General features: G+C 41.2%; 2 protein-coding genes across 5 annotated transcripts in view; one reads left to right on the top strand and one right to left on the bottom strand.

Moving 5' to 3' along the window:
* Nucleotides 1-4,195, bottom strand: RPA3 (replication protein A3). Its single transcript, XM_030007954.2, has 4 exons — nucleotides 4,017-4,195; nucleotides 3,600-3,674; nucleotides 1,463-1,571; nucleotides 1-969 (listed from the first exon to the last, which is right to left on the bottom strand). The coding sequence occupies exons 1-4, from the start codon at nucleotides 4,113-4,115 to the stop codon at nucleotides 887-889; spliced, it is 366 nt and encodes a 121-aa protein (XP_029863814.1). The 5' UTR covers nucleotides 4,116-4,195; the 3' UTR covers nucleotides 1-886.
* UMAD1 (UBAP1-MVB12-associated (UMA) domain containing 1) overlaps nucleotides 4,164-17,944 on the top strand; it is an 85,083-nt gene continuing 71,302 nt past the window's right edge. Inside the window, exons 1-3 of one of the 4 annotated variants that reach the window (XM_030007951.2) lie at nucleotides 4,220-4,253; nucleotides 9,660-9,877; nucleotides 12,207-12,321. In XM_030007951.2, the coding sequence (XP_029863811.1) occupies nucleotides 12,240-12,321 (82 nt within the window). In that variant the 5' untranslated portion in view covers nucleotides 4,220-4,253; nucleotides 9,660-9,877; nucleotides 12,207-12,239. Of the gene's footprint in view, nucleotides 4,297-8,559; nucleotides 9,878-12,206; nucleotides 12,322-17,944 lie in introns of those variants that run through there. The other 3 variants (XM_030007950.1, XM_030007952.1, XM_041122083.1) reach the window with 3 other exon arrangements.

Below are 17,944 nucleotides of genomic sequence, written 5' to 3'. Positions count from 1 at the left end.
TACTTTGAAGTATTTTATTTATTAATTCACAGAAAATATTTCCAAAGTTAGATTTTACTTTGATTGTGTTACTGTAAGAGATGTAAGAATTCTGCTGTGTGCCTGGATAGTAACAAAACTGGGAACTGTGTTGAAGTTTATACGGTTAAAGTCACCATGACAAGCTGGCTGAATCCTGGTACTTCTGTGTAGACTCCCACCAAGAATGAAGGTTGTGATGGGAAGTCAACTGCACTTGAAATCCACAAGCCTTAACTAGACATCTTCAAAGTGTTCAATATCAATGCAAAAAGCAAGTACCTTGTACTCCACTTTGTTAAAATTACCTGTGTCAGGTAAAATAGAACAGGAGTCACCATGTATCACTGAAAACAGCACTCTAACATGTAATATTATGTGAATAGTTAAATGTAGCCGGATCTTTTTTATTGGAGAAGAGACCATTTTCAAGATGCAAAATACCCCTACATGTTCAATAAATTTGTATCAAAGCAAATAAATAAAAAATCTTTACATTATAACCCCACCAAATGTCTCCAATATGAGTTTCCTGTGAAGTATCCTAGAACCTCTACCAACAGCAACAAAAAGATGCCTACAAAACTTCAGTTTCTAGCAAGTCCAGTCCTGCAAAAGAACACTCCTTATGGATGCAGAAGGGTTAAATATATACAGACAGTGAGATATGCACACAAGCGTTCTTCTTGCTGAATAAATACATTTTCAAAGAAAACCATTCTTCACTGGCAATACATGGCACACATAACACCATCTTTTCAGTATATTTGATGGAAATAAATGCAACTGTTACCATGCTGTCAGGCAAGAAAGCTACGATACTATTGTCCCCTCTAATATATATGTTCTAAATATATGCTAAGAAAAATCAATTGCTCCGCCCAGTACCGAACGGGAAGTATTCAGGGAATTCATGAATAATTTTTAGTGCTTCATTGTAGAGTTCCAGATCTGAAAGAGGGCAAAGAAAATGGTTATGATGCATAAGCTAAATTCCCCACAAGCAAATGACAGCATTAAAGCACTGCTTATTTTAAAGCAGTATAGGTGAGCATTCCCAGTCTCCCTCATCCTCCCCAGTTTTCCCCGAGGCAGCAACACTCTCATTGCTTGCTTTCTGGAGGGTTATTTTTAGGCCTGCTAGCTGCACCATCACACAAGGTCCAGTGCAAGGCCAGAAGCCCGCAGTCAGGAGTGCAAGAATGATCAGACCATGGCAACTATCTAGACTGCCTCCAGCTTCAAGTCAGTCCCTACAGTTTGACAGTAAACCAGTGTATTTTGTACAGAATTTTTCCTACGACACTCTCCTTTTCTACATTCTACTCTGCATCTGGCAGCTTGAAGAAAGACCTTGTCTGTAAGAACAGGCTCTACCTTCTTACTTACTGAAGAATAGTTTCGAACTCAAAATGAATTTTTCATAATGTATATTCTTACTTACCAAATGGACTTTTATCTTCTCTGAACTGGACATATGACATGCACATGATGGTTGCCTGATTTGTTACTCTTCCCACTACCTCAAGAACTCCTGAGATCTCTTCATCTAGCTAGAAAACATACCAAATATGAAATTAGTATCACTAAATTAGCTGCTGTCTCTACTGCACAGCACTTAAGATAGGAACTCTCCACAACTGACTGTTCATGACAGATTCTGTTCCATTTCAAACAATACAGTACTACTGAACAGCCCTGTCCCCCCTGCCCCCCAAAAGTCTTGAGCCGCTTACAGATTTAGTAACAGCCAATTCAGTACTGACACAAAAAAAATATATGAAGAAGCATCAGAGGGAAGATACTGGTTTATAAGTATATAAAACTCTGTCATTTCGTCACTGAACAGAGACTAATCTAGGACACAGAGAGCAGAAGAATCCAGATTTTCACACATAGCATTCAAACCTGAGTAAACTGTAGAACTCTGTAAGAGCTAAGGAGGTATCACGTGTGCCAGAGAGCAGTTCCAGTATTCCAGATCCAGGAGGTATAATTGGAAATTATTAAGTAATATGTCAGTAAGTGTTCAGAATACAAAGACCTTGACAATAACAAGGCTTTGGTTGAACGAGGGGGAAAAAAAGGCTAAAAGTATTATCTTGCTCCAAAATCATATAGCTTGAATATGTTTTCTTTCTTTTTTAAGATACTAATTTTAAGAGTGCAGTACTATTTCAGTAATGTTCTTCCAATATCTAACTCTTACTTTTCACTTTCTAGTAAGTCTCCTGGAACCCAGCAATAGATTCCCTCCCCTCCCCATAATTTTGGGGTTCTCTGTTGAAAGGAGAAACTACGCACATGCAAACAAAGGAATCTATTAAAGAGGAAAAAAGTTAGAAAGCACTTTGATTAGCAAATCTAGAAGTTCCTCCATTGACATTAGGCAAACCAGAGAGATGAACCTGGCATGTTTTTTCTGCATACACCAGTTTCTCCTACCGCAATGGAACACAGACTGTGAAGTGCCTAACACTGCAGTTATGCATTTATGAAATTCGACCATTTACTCTGTTATGGAAAGTTGTGAAATCGTTGGTCAGATGCTGACATCTTAAGTTTTAACAACCCAAGGCAGGAAACCTTTTCATGACCTCCAGAAAGAAAGAGTTAAGGTACAGGCAGAACTTGTAGGAAAGACATTTTCTTTCAGTTTGAAGATGATGTCAGCAAGCTTAACATTTATAAGACAAAACTGTTTGCCAGATCAAACCACATTTTTCATCAACAAGGAGAGGCTCCTGTCTTGAAAATCAGAGAGTACCACGTGCAATTATTTCACATGGAAATGGCGAGATTTCTCAGCATTAAAGACTACACACATGGTCAGTTAAGCTAAAGCATTTGCCATCACAGCGAAAATAATTATTTAATTACAACATTTGCTAGAGGAAATAAAACAAACTTAAAAGACAGAAGAGAATGCCAGGGTGTTATACCTTTAGTGGGACATGATAACAAAGGAAGCAGTATTTTTGTGCAGTAGTTATAAGCATATCTTATACCCATTGCATTAATTACTTGATTTTTTATTTTTTTAAGAAAGAATGCTTCAAGCTAATGATGAAGTTTACTGGAATGCTATGACAAGTGTTCTAAGAGGCTATAAAAATGTCAACTCAGAAACTGTTGAGAATACCATATTCTTGGGTTTTTTTGACTACCTTCACAAAATATTGTTAGGCATATAAAAGCAATAAGAAAAAGGGAGGAAAAAGTGAAATTAAAGTAAAGCTAATATACGTAGTGGAATATATTACACTATAAACAACGAATAGAGTAAGGCAAAATAGCCAGCCAGGGATCTGTCTGACAAGGAATGAGTTCTCTCTCTTAATACCACCTGAAAATTGATGAAGACCAAGGCAGTTCATGAATATGAAGACTGCAAGTTAGCTGGAAGATGTAAGAAGCAGAGGCAATGAAACATGGGTGGAAAAGGGAGAAACCAGAGATTATTTTTTTTTCCTGACTAAAAACTCGATACATGCAAGGCACGCACAGGTTTCAGAAATGACAAAACCTCCAGAATCCACAAGAGGCAACATCAAGTATTTCCAAAGTATTCCTTAACTTACAGGTTCGCTCAGCTCCACAGTCGTATGTTTTCCTTCTCCATCTGAAAGCACGAAAAGCTTCCCAGTAGGATGAATCTACAAAAGACATTAGCCCTGTGCGCTCAAAAGGCAGCTGTCAGCGTTACAGGTTTAGCCGCCTCAACCAGAACTGCGCAGCAGGCCTTCCTCCGAAAGATCCGACCGTCACGGCCGCCTCCCGCCCTGCCCCCGGCCTGACCGGAGCCGCCGGCCTCCCTCGGGCCAGGCCGCGACGAGCTGCACCAGGCAAGGCGACAGCCTCCCTCCCCACACGGCGCCCCAGCCCGGAGCGCACCCCGGGGGAAGGCCCTACCCAGGGCGACAGGGCAACTACGCCACCAAAGGCCCCGCGGCGCGGCCCCCAAAGGGCAGTAACCGACCGCCGGGCAGATCACGGACCTTCTCGACGCGGCCCACGAAGCAGACGGGCTGCCCGATGTGCTGCGCCAGGTGGCCGGTGGCGATGCGCGGCCGCGGCACCTCACCGACGTCCTCCATCGCGCCGCGGTTTCCCGCCCTTTGCGGAGGGGAGGGGCGACGTTGCCCCTGGCAACGGGGGGATTGGGGGGGGGGGGGGGAAGAGCGCCGGGGCGGGATTTCCCCTTCGCCTGACGCGACCCGGAAGCGGAGGCGGAGGTTGGTGAAGCGGCGGCGGGGGTGGCATCGGGCGGCCGGGGCGGTGGGTGATGGCCGGGCGGGTCTCGCTGCTGCCGCGGCGGGGAGGCCGGCGGGGGGGGGGGGGGGGCGAGCCCCGGGGAAGCCGGGGAACCCGGCTTCCCCGGGGCTCGCCCCCCCCCACCCCCCGCCGGCCTCCCCGCCGCGGCCCGGCCGGCTCGTTCCAGCCCTATCCTGTCATTTAATCCTTTCCTCTTAAATCACCTCATACTTTCCCTCCCCTAACGGCCGTTTTCCCTCTCCCTTTAGATACTGGCTCCCCTCAGGTCACCGCTTCCCAAGCCAAGCATTCCCGTCACCGGTCTGTTAACCCGTGCTTGTTTTACGGGCCGTAGTTGATATTCAAAACGTTGCGTGTTAACGGCGGCGATACCCACGCATTTCCACAGGCACAAGTATAAATGGGGAGAGGAGTGGCTGGAGAGCAGCCCTGCAGAAAGGGATCCGGGGGTGCTGGCTGACAGCAGGCTCAATACGAGTCAGCACTGTGCCCTGGCAGCCAAGAGGGCAAACAGCATCTTGGGGGGGCCTCAAACACAGCACAACCAGCCGGTCAAAAGCGGCAATTATCTCGCTCTAGTCAGTCCTCACCTTGAGTACTGTGTGCGGTTCTGGGCCCCACAGTTTAAGAAGGACGTGAAGGTTCTCAAATGCATCCAGAGGAGGGCAACAAAGCTGGTGAAAGGGCTGGAAGGAATGTCCTATGAGGAGCGACTAAGGACTTTGGGTTTGTCTAGTTTGGAGAAAAGGAGGCTGAGGGGTGTCCTCACTGCTCTCTGCGGCTTCCCGGGGAGGGGGAGAGGGGGGTGCTGATGGCTTCTCCCTGCGATCCAGTGACAGGACCCGTCGGAATGGTTCAAAGCTGTGTCAGGGGAGGTTTAGGCTGGACATTATGAAGCATTTCTTTACAGAGAGGGTGGTTAAACACCGGAACCAGCTTTCTAGAGAGGTGGTCGATGCCCCAAGCCTGTCAGTGTTTAAGAGGCATTTGGACAATGCCTTTAATAATATGGTTTAGGTTTTGGTCAGCCCTGAAGTGGTCAGGCAGTTGGACTAGATGATCATTGTAGGTCCCTTCCAACTGAACTATTATTTCATTTCACTTCATTTCATCATTAAAGAGCTTATGCTCAATCCCCAGGGTTAGAGTGACTGATGGACATAAGACAGAGCTAGCACTGGACGTGGCACTCTCACCACTTCTTGTCTTTTTCCGTGTGTTTTCCCCTACTGTCCCTTGCGTGGAGCGGTTCCTCCCAATTGCCCTTGCAACAAAGGCGGCTAATGGTATCCTGGGCTGTGTTAGATATAGCGTTGCCAGTGGGTCGAGGGAGGTGATTCTTCCCCTCAGCACTGGTGAGGCCACACCTGGAGCACTGGGTCCAAGTTCTGGGTACGAGGGAGACGTGGACATACTGGAGAGAGTCCAGCAAGGGCCACAGTGATGATTAAGGGACTTGAGCATCTTACATATGAAGAAAGGCTGAGAGAGCTGGGACTGTTTAGCCTGGAGAAGAGAAGGCTCAGGGGGATCTTATTAATGCATATAAATACCTGAAAGGAATGTGCAAGGAGGACAGAGACAGGCTCTTTTCAGTGGTGCCCAGTGACAGGACTAGAGGCAATGGGCACAAACTGAAACACAGGAGTTTCCCTCTGAACATCAGGGAACACTTTTTTTGATGTGAGAGTGACCGAGCACTGGCACAGGTTGCCCAGGGATTTTGTGGAGTCTCCATCCTTGGACATATTCAAAAGCCATCTGGACATGGTCCTGGGCAACCAGCTCTAGGTGGCCCTGCTTAAGCAGGGGGTTGAACAGGACAACCTCCAAAGGTCCCTTCCAACCTCAGCCATTCTGTGGCTCTGTGATTTCCTTTCTGTTTCCAGGACCCCAGAACCAGTGTTTCAGGAAATACTTGAAAAAATCTAACTCTGCTCCAGCTTAAAAGGGCGATCCCAACACTGCCTGTGTGCTGGCTGTCTCTTCTAACCAGCTGCGGGCTAGTTCAGCTTGCTAACCAGCACAAAGTGGTTTTTGTTAGTTGGCTCGGTTAGTGTCATGATGGCTTGGCAAGCTGAACCAGCTACCACCAGAAGCTATGTGGAACCAGCATGTGGCCAGGAAGGGGAGTGCTGGGGGGTTATATCTTCAGTGGGGTGTAGCTGGTTGTCATCTCCTGAGTGTCACTATGCCATTCACCTTTTCAGTAGTTTATTTGCAAGAGAATATCCTCATCTCCTTAGCATATCTTCAGATATTTTAAAGGAGAGATCTCATAAAGGTAACAGTTGGAGCAAGATGCAGCAAGCTGCTGCAAAGTGGCTCTTCTAGGGCTATTTGTCTGCCACGTTTTAAGGGTCAGCTGTTAGAAAAACATGTTGTAGAAGTTCTTACAAATACGTGTCTGTATCATGCTTAGCAGCTGTTGAAGGTTTGCAGTCAGAAGGTAACTGCAGGGAAAGAAGTAGGTTTCAACCTACTGAGTATTGTAGCTAATAAGCACCTAGCTTTCTATTTTAGCATTTTCTATCTTCTTCAGGGTTTTGAATGTTGACATCAGTTTGAATACTGTTATTTCACTCCTGGCTTTGCCTTTATCACCTATGCTTTTATTGTCTGACTGGATTGTGGTTGATTCAGCATCTTTGAGCATTTTATACTATGGTAATTTGAGCTGCATAGTTCTTGGTATTTCTGCTTCCCTTAAATTTTATGAAAACTTTAAATAGTCACATTTTATGTAAGTAAAAAAAGTCTTTGTTAGTGTTTTGTTACATGTATATCCCTGTTTTGTATTTGTGTTTCTTTTGACACTTACTTTCCTTTCTTCTCTTTTCAAGAAGCACAGACTAAAGTAATATGACTAATATTAATGCCAGATAAAAGAAATTATGTCGGGGTTTTTTTTCTTCTTCACATAGTAACTTACATTAGGCCAAAAGCTTTTAAACTGTTCTTTTGGTGTCACAGAGAAATCTTTTCAACATGCATGTTCTTGACTCTTAAATTGGTTGTTTTCATGTCATAAGCAGGGCTGTACAGGGCTGTAAACATCTTGTTCCTTTTCTGATTGCTACTTTATTGGTGAATTGCAGCAGATGCTAGTATGGAAGAGGGAATTGCTCTGATGCTCTCTGTTTTCTCCTTCCATAGATTATATAGCTTAAACTGCTAGATGTGAAATTATTCTGGTTCTTTTTTTGATGTCAGTTTTGTATATTGTTCTGACCTCATTTCATCGTTTACGTAATTACTGGCAGTGCCACTGCAATTCTGCTTTGCTGTGTTCCTGGGCATCCCCTCTTTATCTTAGTCTGCATCATTTGTGTTTTTAATATTAAATTACCCTTCTCCTCCTGTCACTTGTGAACATGCAGGAAAAAGCTGAAAAGTAATGCTAAATATGCTAGGATCTTCATTGTATGGAAAAATTTTATTGGATTTAACGTATTGGTTTGGCTCAAAGGTCACTCATACTTCTTGTTGAAGGAGACTAACAAAATGCAGGAGGAATAAATTAACCCCTTTGTGCAGCTCTGTAACTCATCTTTGTCCAATCCCACGTATGTTCTCAGAGCCTCATAGAAAGACAAAATATTTTTTTGCAGCCTCACAGAATTGCTATAGTTCACAGTTGATTACTTGCTAATGACTGAAGTGGTGCCAAAAGCATTATTCTTAACTATCAGCGATTGAGATTGGGGAAAGAAAAAAATTGTGTTCACTTTTTGGTGAGGGGGAAACATGAGGAGAAGGGAATTGCATATTCCTACCAAGGGAGATTTTTATCTTTAGGCAGTGAATTCAATTTCAGGTCTCCTATAGAAATAAAATTAATCCCATCTGGAAAGGAAAAGTGCTGTGCTATATAGGAGAAATTACTGCAGGAACGTGGTACTATCTCTGAATGGCGGGTGTATTTTCTGTGATTTTGTGCTGACAGCTTTTGAAAAAAAACCCACAACTGAGAGCTTTTTTTTCTCTAGTCTGTGTGACTATGCATCCAGGTCCACAAACTTCAAATTTAATTTTTACTCTGAAATGAAACTTGTGTGGAAACTGGTTGTTCTCAGCTTTCGTTGACTGAAACCTCATCTTATCTACAAGTAGTAAAACTCCAGCCTGATTCTGCAAGTGCTTAAACTGTGTTCTTATCTTCAAGAGCACGAGTGTTTCCATTCAGCTCTGTGTTTCTTTGTTGGACAGGGGCTTTGTTCTGTTTTTAACATCTAATTCAAGAAATTTAGTGGTTGCATTTCCCGTTGCTGGAGAGATTTATGTTTACTTTTGAAGTTCCACAGTTGATAAAATTCTTAAGAGAGCAAATATCACAAATGTCCCTGCATTGCCTGTCTACAGCTTTTCCTTTACCTATGGCATACTGTATATAGCTCTACATTTTGTTTCTGTGCCCCCCTTCTATTTTGTTAGTTGTTCTTTGTTATTTAGTTTAAACTTAATATTGTGTTCAGCAAAGGTACTAAAATACTGCAAGTAGTAGTTGGCAAGCTCCTTCCTCCACATCAGTTATGCAGACCTGAGATCTACAAGCACAAGTTTTGTTTCTAAGTGGTGAACACCCAGAGAAGGAAACCGCCTCACTAAGCACATTAGTCTTTTTAATATTTGCATACCTTACCACCTCCCCAACATTCACTATCACAAAATACAACATGCTATTTTCCTACTGCTGGACCAGTGGTTTTAACAGCATAAGAACTTGAGGCCTGAGCTTAAGGGGACTTTTGTTAGCTTTGTTTGTTTTTCTGCTTCAAGCAAAAGGATGTGTGGGGTTTTTTTGTTTTGTAGTTTGAGAAATACTGCTGGCAGTGGAATTAAGTTAAAGCTACTTCAGAAACTGAAAGCTACATGTATGTAGGTAAGATGAATTTTGGGGGTTTTAGAAAAAATTGGGATAGCAAGGCTGCCTTCTGTCAATGAAAGGAAAAAATCTAGTATGTGAGCGTGCTTGTAACATTGATTTGGCTAGATCAAATTGTACTGATTGTTAATTTACTCTGAATTGAAATGTCTGTTGTCCTTTAAGCAGTGAAGTTTAGGTATGTTAAATATGCAGGATTTAAAAAATGACAAATGCATGGTTTCCTATACAACTCTTTTCTGCCACATATACACTGATTAAGATGCTTTTCTTTGTGCAAAAAAGAAGGGAAGGGGAACACAATGTGGTAGAGCTGAAAACTGTACAATAATGCAGATGGATCTCAAAGAGAAAAAAATGTGACTGGAGCAACTGCAGCTCTGGCACCTAAAGTGGCTGACTGGAATCTGAGCCTTTACCAAAGCTATCTGTAAGATTTTACACATCAAGTTGATTTTGCTTCTTGTTGTTGCACACTTAGGATGAAGGTAAAATTGCATTTTAAACTGTTCCACAACTGCCTCTCCTTCATACATCATTGGAGCAGAAACCTGACTCTTGAGCATTACAGCACAGGTTTTTACCACTTGAGCTATAGGACTGACAACCCTAATTGGTAGCAGGAGAAGACTTATTCCCCGAGGGCTGAAAAAGGAATATGCTGCTGGCGCCATGTGTTGAGCCTGGGTGTGGGGGAAGGTAAGGAATAAATGAGATAATTTGGAGTTTCTACTGTGTAATCTCCACGGAACTGGAAATACCAGTATTTCACATGGTAAGGTAGGAAAACAAGCAAAAAGGAATAAAGTGCAGATAAGTAACATGTTTTTAATTACTGCATACCTGGGATTGGATGGTTTGTTCTGTTCTTGTGTACTTCAGTGTAGTTTATTTGGTTGCTATAAATTGCACTGTGTCAACATAAGCAAGAAGTAGCTGGCCAGCCTGCGGGGTATTCAGTCTTTTAAGTCTCAGGTATCAGTCCACAGCTTGAATTGTTGCTGCTTTTGCCATGTTCTATTTATATACTGTTCCTGAACGCCAGTGCTTACACTTCCTATATGGGACTTTCTGTGATCTGGAGTATGGAAGTGTATGCTATCACTTGTAACAGCAGAGTGTGAGGCAGTTTATATTGGGTGAATAGTCAGTGCTGATTGTGCAGTTAATTGTTACGGGTCACTGGCTACGGCAAAAAAAAGTCTTGCTTATGGTACCATGAATATTTGGGTGGTAAGGGAGGAATTGTGGCAAATAATTAATCCAGGATTTCTACCTTTCTTTCTTTTATTTTTTTTTTAAATCCAAACACTCCATGGTAGCACTCTTCTCTCTTTCCCACCTTCTAAAGATTCTTCTTTGTTAAATTTAGTGTGAAATAATGTTATCAAAACTTGGCATTGTACACCTCTTTTCTTTAGACTGGACTCCTTTCCTCTGCTGGAGGTGTCTATTAGATGTTGCTATCGGTTTGTCAGTCTCTTCTCCTTTAAATGTTGGTGTCTGCAAAATGAATCAGGATTCTGCCCCTCAAACTCTATTTCAAACTTGAAATTACATTATTCTACTTTTCCCAATTTTATATTGGTATTTTAGTAGAGATGATCTTCACATGCCTTTCTTTGAACCTTCCTTTCTGCATTTGGCACACAGTGTGTTTCAGCCAGATCACAGGCTGCTCCATAGGTCAGCATTGTCCAGTGGTCCGAGTTCAGCCCTCAAGGGCTGGAGGTGAGTGCACCTTCAAGGGGTGACTGCTGCTGCGGTGCCTCTTTCCTTTTCTCATTGTCCTAGCGCTACGGACAGAGCTGCTGTTGCAGGAGGAGGCTGGGGAGACTCTCAGTTGCTGTGTTCAGTGGTGCGAGTTAGGTAGAAAGTAGGTGGTGGTACATTGGTAGCCATCTCAATAAACTGAACCTGTGAATACGTGCTTTGTGTAGTTCTGTTGGTTGTTCTTCACATGAGTGACGCTTCCCTATAAAGCTTCTCTTATACCTTTTCTTGGAAGAAGAGAAACTTTGTTGAGTCTACATCTTAAAGTTCAGAATAATTAGAGGATTTGCTTAGAAGAATGTTTCATGATGTATCCATGTTTATGGGGTGGTTCATTGGACTTAATTTTGTAAAAGGTGGCCCAACTGCCTATCTTTTGGCTAATGCTTGTGGGGTTTTTAATATGAATTTGTCCTTTTTAAGCTATTCAGAATTGCTTCTAGGTAATCTTCCAGTCTTGAGAGAGAATAGATACTGAGCATAATCTTTTGCAGTTAATGTTTTTATCCCACTGCTTTCCTTGTTTTGTTCTAGCTGTTGTGAACTCGGAGTTCTTAGCTGCTTTGGAAGATTCTTTTAATGAATTACTGTTATGAAAAATTTGCAACATATGATTTTGTTGCAGTTTCTTTTAAGGGGATCAGTGGTAGCTGTTAATCAAGTACACCCAAGTGTTAAGCTGTCTCTAAGACTGCAAACTGGAAAAATGAAAATAGATACTATGCTAATACTGTAGGGGTGGGTGGGTTGGTCTTTATAATTGATGCACAGACACTTAAGACTGAAAATCTCTAGTGTAATTTGCTTCATTCAAGTATTCCTGCATTATAAAGCTGCATTTTCTGTAGGAGCATGTTTTGGGCTTCAAAGTTGAGATGCTTTAGAACTAACTCTGATGAGAAGGTTTGTGTAACACCAATTCGAAGTAGCAGAAAAATATGGAAACGTGCTGGATAAATGCTGAAGGGAGCTTCCTTCTTTCCTTTAGAAAGGTTGAAGGTTTTTTTTTTTTAATGGTTCCACTCCATTCATAACTTTATAGAAAAGCCTTTTATACTTTACTCCCTTTTTGCCTGTAGAAGTCAATTGCTACATCAACAAGGTAATCTGTCTGAGATACAAAAGCCTGATATTTCAAATCTGGTAATAAAGATTAATCTGTAATATCATGTATGTGGCCTTTGGCATGATGTGAACTTCTTATGGTAAATTCTGTTATCTTATATTTATTTAACATGTTTTGTCTACATTTTAGATAACAACTAAGAAGAAAAAAAAAAAGGAGGCTATGTTCAGCTTCTTCCAGAAAAGTCAAGATTCAAAGAAGGTTACAGTGCCAGAGAGAGAAGCAGATGGATTTGTTATTGTGGGTAAGTGGTGCTTCTGTATAAAGTGCATCTGTAAGTGATTCTTATCATCTTTGAAATGTAAAAATTTCTTTGAGATGCTTAGACCAAATGAAATGTTAAGAGAAGCCATGATAAAAATTGTTCAGAATTCTTACTTTTTCTGAAGGAGTTCATATTCTTAGTCTCATCATTTGGACTAAATAGCTGACATTTTATTTACATAGGTATGAACTCTTACTCAAGAGCATTGAAAATATAGTTTCTTATTTTCCTCTCATATTGTGAGCAAGGAGAAATTAAGACCTTACAAAACAAGAACGTTCAAAGCTGGGGCTTCTAGCTTTATGATTAGAGTTGTGGGAAGAGAATACCTTATTGCAGTTGTTCGAGGAGTGGTTTTTTTCAGGTTCCTTCCTTTTAGTGTTACCCCCAGTCTCTTTATATTAGAAACCAAGAAACATCTGTGTATTTCTAGTCACATGGCAAATGCAGATGTTCTGTCTGAGAATCTGACTCTTGCTTAGTTAGATGAAAATTAAGCAGTTTAGGGTTTTCAAAGTCTTTTTGTTATTCAAAAACTAATCTGAAGTCTACTCACCTGTGAACTGGCTAAATTTGCAGCTTTAGTCAAGCTCTTTCAAAGTCTTGTAGCATGGCTCAAGCATGCAGAAAATAAAGAATGTATTGCTATCATCCTGTAACTGATGCTTTTCTTTTTCCTCTTTTGAAAATTTGTGTTTTCCTCCTTGTAAATCTGTCATCATCAATATTCAGATTCTGTTGCTCTGATTTACTGACTTGTTCTTATCAGGAGTCTTACAGTGTTTCTCTATTTAAGTGTTACTTGAGCATTTTCAAGTCACAGAAGCCTCTAGATTATCAAAATCTAACAATGTGAGAGACTATTGGAACTCTTTCTGAGGAGAACTTACTTATATTTTTTGTAATAGTTCTCCATTAAAACAAATCTGGTTTCACATCTGTGACTCTGTTGTCATGTTTAATGGTTGCCTTCCACTAGATTTGTTCATCTGCACTGGTTTTGATGGCTACATCAAATCACTCCAGCACTTGCATTGTGGAAGGGTCAAAGAAGACGCATTGTTGTCCCAAAAAAGTCTGGAGACCATTTAGAGTTTCAAATGCTGTAACAGGCAGAGAGTTCTGCACCCAAACGTTGCTTATGTCCCACAATTGCTGGTCCTGATTCTGCATTCAGTTGAGCTTCATTCCTTTTTCCCAAAATGCTGTCAGTGTTTATTTAAACTTTGTTCATATAAATTCATGTTAAATTAATCTATTAAATATAAATTTAAGAACTATAAATTTCGCTTGAATCCTCTCTTATTTTATTTCTATTTATTATTATTTTTTGCTCAGACAGAAGTTAATTTAGCAAACTGCAACAAAATGGACTGTAATTTCATCTTGGCTAACTTTTACTGGGCAAAAGAATTGCCGTCAACCTTGTCAGTGGAGCATACGCTAAATGGATGTAGTTGCAGAATTATAGGTCAGCACTGAAGCAGATGCTTATCTAGAAGTTTTGTTTGTCTAGGAATAGTGGCAGTCAAAAAAAAAAAAAGGCCAAAACAAACCACAACATCTAGCTATTCTGCTATTTACTTCTTTATTACTCTGATGGGAGGTTCTGAAGCTTTTTTAAACTTAGCTGTAATATATTCTAGAATACCAGCACTAAATGTCTTTAACAAATCTCAGTAGGATTATAGGACCATTAGTGTGAATACTGCTGTAGGCAGTGAACACTCTTGAAGGGAGCAAGAATTTAATTTCTTATGTTTTAAGTTGTTTCCTAAACCCAGTCTTTCATTCAGAGCATATAAGAACAAAAAGCCTAGTTCGCTGATATACTGTGAACATGAGAGGAAGTGCTTTGCTTTTCTTTCCTGGAGGAAAAAAAGAGGAAAAATACATCCTCAAGGGACATTTGCTCCTGATTTCCACTGTTGTGCTCAGGAGAACTTGTCTATCACAAATCCTTTGCAAGATTGTTCACACGATGCACCACTGATAAGGGCAACCAGGAGTCTTACTGGAAATCTGAATGAGACTTACCAAGGAAGAATCAAATGCCATGTCCATTAAATTATAAAGAAATCTATTCAGTAATGTAGTGAGAGTACTGAGCATCACAATTAAATGTAGATAATTAAGTGTGATTTTCCTAACAATATTTAATTATTTTAACCTCTTTCTGTATCATCTGATATTTGAAAAAGAGGGAAGAAGGTTCAACACTTGATTGAGAAAGATCCACCAGAGCTATCACCCTGTCAAATCTTGAGGGTTTTTTTTTTTCTATTTTTTTCATAACTCCTCCAAGTCCTGTTATATATTGCTATATTTTAAATCTACCTTTGCTTGTAGAATATCAGTGCATTTGGAATTTCAATATCTGAATTCCTATTCTGTGACTAGAAAGATGACTCATAGAAACACTGGAAGCAACAAAAACAACTTTGCAGCATAGTAGCTGAAAGAAATTCTCTATTTTAGCTTTGGGGGCACGTACTGCATGTGTGGGAATCAAGAACAAAGAATTCATAATTCACTCTCTACAAAATAAATATAAAATGTTATTTTCTACCAGGGACTAAAGCATTTTTATGTCTAACTATGAGTTCACTTACTTTCCAGATACTGGTCATCTCATCTGTTCATGAAGCTGTAAAAGTAGTGTTTGTTCTGTAAAAGCAGAACTGTTATTCTGAAAAGGGAATAGAGGCTTATGAAATATGCACAACACGTGATTGGTTTTGATGAGTGAATCAATTGCAGAAATATGAAAAATGTTTCAGGGGTTTGCCTGATCATCACAAATTGTTTTTAAAGTTAACATTCTGAATGACAGAATTCAGAAAACGAGTAAGTTTTCAGTTAGCTTGGGGATCTTGAAGAGTAGCAGTTCTTAAGGAATTTCTCATGTTTTGTGGCTTTTGTAATATAAAATAAATTCCAGCCTACCATCCATTCCTACTGTTGCTAGCCACAGAGAAGAAGACAGATCAGTGCTAGCATTTTGGTTTGGCACAAAGCTAAAAATCTCCCATCAGATCTCAGAGATGCATACGACTGGTAGTCCTAATCTCAGTATAAGATCAGGAATTGAATAACTGAGACAGCAGTGCTGTGTCCCATGTGTGTTTGGCAAGGTCAGAAACTCAGCAAACATCCACATGGTGCTGATGGTTCCACTGGGGTGGGTGGTGAGTGTTTTTTGTTTGAAGATAACTAAAATATCATAGAATCATAGAATGGTTTGGGTTGGAAAGGACCTTCAAAGATCATCTAGTCCAACCTGCCTGCCATGGGCAGCGACATCTTTCACCATATCATGTTGTTTGGAGCCCTGTCCAACCTGACTTTGAACAAAACTTCTCTGGGCAGCCTGTTCCAGTGTCTCATTACCCTCATTGTGAAAAAAAAAAAAAAAAAATCATTTGTCACAGAATATTGTTCTGTATGTGCTCTTTAAAAAATACTGCTAAATGTTAATTTTGTTTTCAGGTTTAGTTTAAGATGCTGATGTGCAGGGTCTTGGTTACTTTTCCAGAAAAATTTGAAGTAAGCCAGTGTGAGGGAGCAGCAAGTGCTGGTGGCTCCACGCGGCAGGTGAGCCTGCAGCCAAGCAAGGGTGCCAAGAGAGCAGGGCTCGGGCAGAGACCTCACCCAGGAGGAGTGTGGTCCAACCCTCTCCGAGCAAGGACAACAGAGCAGGTCTGGTGATGGTGACCAAGGTCAGCTGAGAGTCCAGTGATTGCCAGACAAGTCAGCAGGGATGAGGCAGATCAGAGGCCAGGCCAGAAGTCAGGTCAGGGTTGGGGTTATCAAGGTGCATGGGCAGGCACAGGCATCCCTGCAGGGTGGCTTGGGCAAGGACCAAGAACCTGAGATGAGGCTTCTCCTGCTGCTCTTTGCCTGGATCCTGATGGACGTGCTCAGGCTGCACTGTGTCAGTGCTGGCTGTGGGCATGGACAGCCAAACGCCTGGGGCTGGGTGCACCTGAGGTGGTGTGCTTGGGGCCAAATAGCCAGCATGGTTGTGTTGTCTCTCACTAGTGTCTGGAGGCAGCACGCTTCTCTGAGGAGGTCTTGATCTGAGCCTTTGGCCATGCCTGAGTGCAACTCTGCTTTGCTTACTTTTAACTTGTGTTTTAAAGACCAATGTGTTTCATGGATTTAAGAGTTGTTGGTTTTTGTTTGGTTTTCTCTCAGGGATCTTTTTATGTTGTAAATTGGAATGGAGGAAATGGCTTGGAGAAGCAGCTCAGTTGCTGGTGCTGATAAACCTGATTTGTAAACGTATGTAACTTCTGTTTCTTCCTTGAACTTAGGACAGCTTTCTGTTTCAGTTTTTTAGACTTAAATTTTCAATACTGACCAATGGCTATTGTTTCAGAGGTCTGCTCGCAGCCTCAGGTGCAGACCTCTTAACAGGTGGTAGGGAGTATTGTTATTGACTTACAGGGAGCACTTAACCGTCACCTGAAGGTTGTTTTCTGAGATTCAGCAGTTTTGCTGTAGAGTTTTTCAAAGTTTCAAGGGTAAGTACCCAAGGAAAAATGGACAGGCACAGGATTCTCATCAGAGTGGAGTGACTGCCACAGATGCAGGGAGGCTGTGGCCATGGTGAGAAGGGTTGGCAGGAATTTTATCATGAAGATATACTCCTCTTCTGTAAACCTCCCTTTTTCCTACTGTGCTTTCGTAGATCCTTGGAGGCCATCTAGAACTAGTCAGCAAATTTTGGATTAACACTTATTTGTTACGCTTCTCACTATTGGAGCAGGCATGATTTTTGCCTGTTTTATTTCCTCTCAAGAGAACATAAATAGTCATAGACATAAGAAATTAAGTGTTTTGAAATCTCTTCTCAATTAGGACAAGGACTTGTGGTATTTAAGTGAGTCTTGGATCTGTCACGTTAACCAATGTGTACCTTCTGTTTCAATGCTGACGTCTGCAGAGAAGGAGCTCTACAGAACAAATGTGGTCAGGCTTGCACCAACATCTAAAACCTCACAAAAATGGAGGTGGGAACTACTGTTTTTCATCCTGTGAGGTGAAATACAGTATAAGGCAAAGATTTATTTCTTATTAAGAAAGTAGAAGAGAACTGGTATTAGATGAAAGGTGGAAAGTTCAGGATTTTCTTTCGAGAAGCAAGGTGGTGTAGAATTCATCACCACCACATGCTGTGACAAAGTCAGGAACATAACGGGATGCAAAAAGAGTACACAATGAATTCGATAAATAACAATGGATGATAGCAGATATTCTTATCTCAAGATTTTGATGGTCAGGTATGACTTAAAATATTAAGCCAATCTCTGCAAGGCATTCAAACTTCAGCTTTATCTTAAATGAGGTACTTGAACCTTCTTCTGATGTATTTGGTACATATATTACTGAGTTAATTCAGTATTATAATTCCTTTGTATGGGATCATCCTCAACTGTAGGCAGAAGCATCCTCACTCAGCTGTGAGACTGAAAAGCATGATTTACAGCCAACTGAATGTTTCCCTTTGTTAACTGCAGTTATATTGCAAAACGACATCCTTAGCAAATTGGGACGTCTTCTGTACTGAAGATGTAAAAAAGTAAAATGATCAACACAA

The sequence above is a fragment of the Aquila chrysaetos genome, chromosome 3 (genome assembly GCF_900496995.4).
Source record: "Aquila chrysaetos chrysaetos chromosome 3, bAquChr1.4, whole genome shotgun sequence".
Lineage (NCBI taxonomy): Eukaryota > Metazoa > Chordata > Aves > Accipitriformes > Accipitridae > Aquila > Aquila chrysaetos.
This window is presented reverse-complemented; position numbering and strand designations above follow the sequence as displayed.

What these genes read in the sequence shown, in the direction of transcription:
- RPA3 (XM_030007954.2), bottom strand. Translation starts at nt 4,115, where the DNA reads ATGGAGGACGTCGGTGAGGTGCCGCGGCCGCGCATCGCCACCGGCCAC. An exon ending in CTGTGGAGCTGAGCGAACCT is followed by an intron (nt 1,572 to 3,599) that starts GTAAGTTAAGGA and finishes TATGTTTTCTAG; the next exon opens with CTAGATGAAGAGATCTCAGG. An exon ending in AGAAGATAAAAGTCCATTTG is followed by an intron (nt 970 to 1,462) that starts GTAAGTAAGAAT and finishes GCCCTCTTTCAG; the next exon opens with ATCTGGAACTCTACAATGAA.